Raw genomic sequence first — 7,398 nt, 5'->3', positions numbered from 1 at the left:
CCCCCCATCCCTGGCTTGATGCCCCCACTCTTTCCCTCCCCAGGCGTCACGGGCACCGTCAGCATGGACGAGAACAACGACCGCGACACCGACTTTGACCTGTGGGCCATGGCGGACGTGGAGAGCGGGGAGTACCAGGTGCGTGGGGCCTTGGGCTGCCCCCCCAGGCCCATTCCCGTGGGGCTCTTTTGTGGTGGGGGTGGAGGGGTGCCCGTGTGCCTCCGCCCCACGCTTTTCTCTCCCTCTGCAGGTGGTGGGGCACTACGTGGGGCCGGAGAAGCAGCTGAACTGGTTGGGACCCATCCACTGGGTGAAGGGGGCCCCTCCCTTGGACAACCCCCCCTGCTTCAACAAGGACGACCCCTCCTGCAATAAAAGTGGGTCTCTCGGTGGGGGGGGGGAGGGTTGGGGGGGTTCAACCCAATTGCAGGGATCTAACCCCACCTTGAATGCAAACAGATTGAGCCTCCCTTGAATGTGCTAACTCCAGGACAGGAATAGCCCTCTGAAACACCACACGTTGAGTAGGAAAAACAATCCTTTATTATTGAAGATAAGTAAAAACAGCAAAGTAGAAAAACACTTTAAGGGAATAAGTAAATCCAATTAGGTTAGAAGATAAGCAGGAACAAATTAGTCCAAGCAAAGTTCAAAAACAAAGTCCAGACTTCTCAAATAAAATCCAAAGAAACAGGGAAGCGTTGACCCAAGGCATGAATAGGTAATCACAAGAGACAAAGAGCCAAACCGTACAGCAAGAAATCCTTAAACATGAATCTTCCAGGCAAGGCTTCCATGAGACAAGAGCAAGAACGTAGCAGGGATCTGAAACGATGCTTCATCTGCCTATATTTCCTATGCTTGGAGCTTTATATCCCCTCGTTAAGACGCACTTTAAGGAAATCGATAAATCCAATTAGGTTAGAAGATAAGCAGGAACAAATTAGTCCAAGCAACGCTCAAAAACAAAGTCCAAACTTCTCTAACAAAATCCAAAGAAACAGAGAAACGTTGATCCAAGGCATGAATAGGTAATCACAAGAGACAAAGAGTCAAACCATACAGGAAGAAATCCTTAAACATGAATCTTCCAGGCAAGGCTTCTATGAGACAAGAACAAGAACGTAGCAGGAATCTGAAACGATGCTTCATCTGCCTATATTTCCTATGATTGGAACTTTATATCTCCTCGTTAAGACTCAGAAATTGGTTTCGTTTAGTCCAAGGTATGGTACACAAAGTTCAAAAGCAAAGTCCAGACTTCTCAAATAAAATCCAAAGAAACAGGGAAGCGTTGACCCAAGGCATGAATAGGTTATCACAAGTGACAAAGAGTCAAACCGTTCAGCAAGAAATCCTTGAACATGAATCTTCCAGGCAAGGCTTCCATGAGACAAGAACAAGAACTTAGCAGGGATCTGAAACGATGCTTCATCTGCCTATATTTCCTATGATTGGAACTTTATATCCCCTCGTTAGGACTCAGAAATTGGTTTCATTTTCCCTGACTGCCTCTCATCCTTATCTGCCGAAGCCTGGCCGAACGCCAAAGCTCTTCGTCGAGCTGTCTGTTTTGGCTAATTTCCACCCGCCTGTCTATATGCTCATTATGGAGCCTCCGGTGGCGCAGTGGGTTAAAGCACTGAGCTGCTGAGCTTGTTGATCGAAAGGTCACAGGTTCGATTCCGGGGAGCGGCGTGAGCTTCCGCTGTCAGCCCTAGCTTCTGCCAACCTAGCAGTTCGAAAACATGCAAATGTGAGTAGATCAATAGGTACCGCTCCGGCGGGAAGGTAACGGCGCTCCATGCAGTCATGCCGGCCACATGACCTTGGAGGTGTCTATGGACAACGCTGGCTCTTCGGCTTAGAAATGGAGATGAGCACCAGAGTCCCAGAGTCAGACATGACTGGACTTAATGTCAGGGGACTACCTTTACCTATACGCTCATTAGTCCCTGCAGGTGCCAAGTTGTTTTCAAGCCCCGAATCCTGGGAACTCTCAGGGAGCAATTCACGGAGTAAACTCTCATCCTTATACCCTGTAGGAACATTCTCATGAGAAACTACACTTTGAACCGGTGTCTCTCTGTCATTCTCTGCATTAATACCATTGACCAGACCATTGCCATCTTGACCCTCATTGACATCATTCTCCATATCTAAAACACCTTGATCTTCAAACACAATCACAGGCTGAACTCCAACACCTCTCCCAATTTAGTTTGAGGCTTCTCTTGCTCCAGCTGTATTTTTTGCCTGGGGTCCATACTGTCACGGTTCCCTCTGGATTCCTTCTTGGTGGCTCTTTATCTGTTTATCTTCCATTTCTCCTTCCATTTCTTTCCATGTTGTTTGGCTCCTTCTCATCTTGCTTTTCCAATTTCAATGGGCAGTTCATAGAATCATAGAATCAAAGAGTTGGAAGAGACCTTCTGGGCCATCCAGTCCAACCCCATTCTGCCAAGAAGCAGGAATATTGCATTCAAATCAACCCTGACAGATGGCCATCCATCCTCTGCTTAAAAGCTTCCAAAGAAGGAGCCTCCACCACACTCCCTCCGGGGCAGAGAGTTCCACTGCTGAACGGCTCTCACAGTCAGGAAGTTCTTCCTCATGTTCAGATGGAATCTCCTCTCTTGTAGTTTGAAGCCATTGTTCCATTGCGTCCTAGTCTCCCGGGAATCAGAAAACAAGCTTGCTCCCTCCTCCCTGTGGCTTCCTCTCACATATTTATACATGGCTATCATATCTCCTCTCAGCCTTCTCTTCTTCAGGCTAAACATGCCCAGCTCCTTAAGCCGCTCCTCATAGGGCTTGTTCTCCAGACCCTTGATCATTTTAGTTGCCCTCCTCTGGACACATTCCAGCTTGTCAATATCTCTCTTGAATTGTGGTGCCCAGAATTGGACACAGTATTCCAGATGTGGTCTAACCAAAGCAGAATAGAGGGGTAGCATTACTTCCTTAGATCTAGACACTAGGCTCCTATTGATGCAGGCCAAAATCCCATTGGCTTTTTTTGCCGCCACATCACATTCCTGGCTCATGTTTAGCTTGTTGTCCACGAGGACTCTAAGATCTTTTTCACACGTACTGCTCTCGAGCCAGGCATCGTCCCCCATTCTGTATCTTTGCATTTCATTTTTTTCTGCCAAAGTGGAGTATCTTGCATTTGCAGTTGTTTTGTTGTGCCAAGGAGAGTGTTGCCCACCCACTTTTTGGGCCTCATTGGGCATGTATTTTGGAACCGGCCAACATGCACCTTTCTCCCCTTCCTCCACAGGTCCCCTGAACACCTTGGCGATTGTGGCGCTGGGGGCCGGCATCACCTTCATCATGTTTGGTGTCTCCAGCTTCCTCATCTTCAGGTGAGAAGAGAGACACCTCATCCACACAAACTACTAAACCATCATGATGGTGGGCTGGGGCTTCTCTTGGAAGTTGGGTCCCAGATGTTTCCATCCTGGTGACCCAGACCACCTTCTGGGGATTTTATATGGGGAGGCTGTGGCAGCCAGAGCATCAAAGCACGGCCATCTCACCTGCCTTCCCCTCCTTCACACATCACGAATCACAGTCGTGGGAAAAAATGTTGTGTCTATTCAGCACCTTGCCTTTGGGCAACTGTGTCATGGGGTCCATCCAGACGGTCCCTTTATTCCAGGAGCTTCCGCAGCAAACAGGAGGCTGGCCAGATGCAGTTCTGTGTAAGCACAGAAGCCATTACTACAAATGGGTTGTTGTAGGGTTTTTTTCGGGCTATATGGCCATGTTCTAGAGCAGTGGTTCTCAACCTCTCTAAAGCCGTGACCCCCAAATTCAGTTCCTCATGTTATGGTGACCCCCAACCATAAAATTACTTTCATTGCTACTTTAGAACTGTAATTTCACAATGTAAATATCATCTGCAGGATGTATTTTAATTGTTACAAATTGAACCTAATTGAAACATAGTGATTAATCACAAAAACAATACATTTGCGGGAGTATGGAGGATGGGATTTGCAGTACCTTCAACCGATTCAGGTCTGACTTCCACAGACCACTGAGACCCCCCACAAATTACAGAACTGGACCAAACTTGGCACAGAGGACCCACATGACCAACCGAAAATACTGGAGGTCTCCAAATGGAGAGGAGGAGGAGGAAGAGCCCAGAGGAGAAGGGCGAGTGCAAGCCCCACTGCTCCTGCTGCCCCACGCTCCTCTCACCCTTTTTGAGGCTTCCACCAGCAGCCTTGAAGGGGACAAGAAGAGGGTACTTCCAGGAGTCAGAGGGGGCGGGGCCAAAGGAGGCAAACTCGCGACCCCTCTGAAATGACCAGACGACCCCTCGGGTGGTCGCGACCCCCAGGTTGAGAACCGCTGTTCTAGAGGCATTCTCTCCTGAGGTTTTGCCTGCATCTATGGCAAGCATCCTCAGAGGTAGTGAGGTCTGTTGGAACTAAGAAAGTGGGTTTATATATCTGTGGAATGATGTCCAGGGTGGGACAAAGGACTCTTGTCTGCTGGAGCTAGGTGGAAATGTTTCCACTGACCACCTTGATTAGCATTTGATGGCCTGGCAGTGCCTGGAGCAATCTTTTGTTGAGAGGTGATTAGATGTTCTCGATTGTTTCCTCTCTGTTGTTTTGCTGTTGTAATTTTAGAGTTTTTTTTACTACTGGTAGACAGATTTTGTTCCTTTTCATGGTGTCCTCCTTTCTGTTGAAATTGTCCACATGCTTGTGGACTTTAATGGTGTTTCTGTGTAGTCTGACATGGTGGTTGTGAGAGTGGGAACCACTGACTGCATAGGAAAGCTGATGAGGAAACACAACAGACAAACTATCTCCAGACCCACCAAGAAAATCCAACCAATGCTCCGTTCAGCAAAGGACAAGAGGGATCCTCTCACCTCTGCAGGAGTCTACCATATACCACATAGCTGTGGAGAAGAAGTCTACAGAGGGACCACCAACACGCAGCAGCATTGCCCAACACACAAGTCAAGGAACATTAAAGGCACTGCAGACCAAGTCAACCAGAGAAGCCAGCCATAGCAGAGCACACAATGAACCAACCTGGACACAGCCTATTTCAACAGCACAACAACAGAGAGGAAACAATCAGGCATCTAATCACCTCCCAACAAAAGATTTCTCCAGGCACTGCCAGGCCATCAAATGCTAATCAAGGTGGTTAGTTGAAACATTCACACCTAGCTCCAGCAGACAAGAGTTCTTTGTCCCACCCTGGGCATCATTCCTGTTGTTCTGCTGTTGTAATTTTAGAATTTTTTAATACTGGTAGCCAGATTTTGTTCCTTTTCATGGTTTCCTCCTTTCTGTTGAAATTGTCCACATGTTTGTGTATTTCAATGGCTTCTCTGTGTAGTCTGACCTGGTGGTTGTGAGAGTGGTCCACCATTTCTGTGTTCTCAGATAATATGCTGTGTCCAGGTTGGTTCCTCAGGTGCTCTGCTATAGCTGACTTCTCTGGTTGAAGTAGTTTGCAGTCCCTTTCGTGTCCCTTGATCCGTGTTTGGGCAATGCTGCTGCGTTGGGTGGTCCCTATGGAGACTTCTTCTCCACAGCTGCATGGTACGTGGTAGACTCCTGCAGGGGTGAGAGGATCCCTCTTGTCCTTTGAAATCCACAAGCATGTGGACAATTTCAACAACAGAGAGGAAACAAACAAGGACATCTAATCACTTCTCAAGAAAAGATTGGCCCAGGCACTGTCAGGCCATTATATATGCTAATCAAGTTGGTCAATTGAAACATTCACACCTAGCTCCAGCAGACAAGAGTCCTTTGTCCCACCCTGGTCATTCCACAGATATATAAACCCTTTTTCCTACTTCCAAGAGACCTCACTCCCTCTGAGGATGCTTGCCATAGATGCAGGAGAAACGTCAGGAGAGAATGTCTCTAGAACATGGCCCTATAGCCCGAAAAAAACTACAACAACCCAGTGATTCCGGCCATGAAAGCCTTCGACAATACAATGTATGTGCTATGTTGATAGCATGGTGCCCTATGTTGATAGCATGGTGCCCTCTGTTCCCCAGGAAGCTGATGCTGGAGAAGGAGCTGGCCAGCATGCTGTGGCGCATCCGCTGGGACGAGCTTCAGTTCGGGAGCTCCGAGCGCTACTACAAGGGGGCCGGCAGCCGGCTGACCCTCTCCCTGGTGAGTGCCCTGGCTCTCAGGGTGATGGGGATGATGGGTCCCCTCTTTCCGGCCCATGCACTGACCCCACTCTTCTCCTCTCCTCTTCCCCCCCCAAACCCAGCGAGGGTCCAGCTACGGATCGCTCATGACGGCGCATGGCAAGTACCAGATCTTTGCCAACACTGGACTCTTCAAGGTGAGTGTCTTATCTTTGCATTGTCTTCATTGCTTGGGAGACAGAGGGAGCTGGGAAGCAGGACAGAAATGCGACCACTGAATGCGGAGGGTTGTCTGTGTCCATCCTCGTAATGCCGTGTGTCTCAACCTGGGGGTCGGGACCCTTGGGGTGGGTCGCGAGGGGGTGTCAGAGGGGTCGCCAAAGACCATCAGAAAACTCAGTATTTTCTCTTGATCATAGGGTACTGTGTCCACAATGCTCTCTAGAGGTAGATGAACTACAGCTCCCAAACTCAAGGTCAATGCCCACCAAACCCTTCCAGTATTTTCTGTTGGTCAGGGGAGTTCTGTGTGCCAAGTTTAGTTCAATTCCATCATTGGCGGAGTTAAGAAAGCTCTTTGATGGTAGGTGAACTATAAATCCCAGCAACTACAACTCCCAAATGTCAAGTTTGATTTCCCCCAAACTCCACCAGTATTCAGATTTGAGCATATTGAGTATTGGTGCCAAGTTTGGTCCAGATCCATCATTGTTTGAGTCCACAGTGCTCTCTGGATGTAGGTGAACTACAACTCCAAAACTCAAGGTTAATGCCCATGAAACCCTTCCAGTATTTTCTGTTGGTCATGGGAGTTCTGTGTGCCAAGTTTGGTTCAGTTCTATCATTGGTGGAGTTCAGAATGCTCTTTGATGGTAGGTAAACTATAAATCCCAGCAACCACAACTCCCAAATGTCAAGTTTGATTTCCCCCAAACTCCACCAGTGTTCAAATTTGAGCATATTGAGTATTGGTGCCACATTTGGTTCTGATCTATCATTGTTTGAGTCCAACGTGCTCTCTGGATGTAGGTGAACTACAACTCCCAAACTCAAGGTCAATGCCCACCAAACCCTTCCACAATATTTTCTGTTGGACATGGGGCACTGTGTCCACAGTGTTCTCTGGATGTAGGTGAACTACAACTCCCGAACTCAAGATCAATGCCCACCAAACCCTCCACAGTATTTTCTGTTGTTCATGGGAGTTCTGTGTGCCAAGTTTGGTTCCATTCTATCATTGCTGG

The 7,398-nt window shown here is 48.1% G+C and overlaps 1 protein-coding gene across 2 annotated transcripts in view; it reads left to right on the top strand.

Annotated features, from left to right (window-relative positions):
- NPR2 (natriuretic peptide receptor 2) overlaps positions 1 to 7,398 on the top strand; it is an 84,657-nt gene that overhangs the window by 54,436 nt on the left and 22,823 nt on the right. For both annotated transcript variants that reach the window (XM_067464708.1, XM_067464707.1), the window contains exons 5-9: positions 44 to 138; positions 251 to 377; positions 3,284 to 3,368; positions 6,053 to 6,173; positions 6,277 to 6,351. In XM_067464708.1, the coding sequence (XP_067320809.1) occupies positions 44 to 138; positions 251 to 377; positions 3,284 to 3,368; positions 6,053 to 6,173; positions 6,277 to 6,351 (503 nt within the window). The remainder of the gene's footprint in view (positions 1 to 43; positions 139 to 250; positions 378 to 3,283; positions 3,369 to 6,052; positions 6,174 to 6,276; positions 6,352 to 7,398) is intronic.

The sequence above is a fragment of the Anolis sagrei genome, chromosome 2 (genome assembly GCF_037176765.1).
Source record: "Anolis sagrei isolate rAnoSag1 chromosome 2, rAnoSag1.mat, whole genome shotgun sequence".
NCBI classification, from domain to species: domain Eukaryota; kingdom Metazoa; phylum Chordata; class Lepidosauria; order Squamata; family Dactyloidae; genus Anolis; species Anolis sagrei.
The sequence above is the reverse complement of the archived record's forward strand: the minus strand, read 5'-3'. Positions and strand labels throughout refer to the sequence as shown.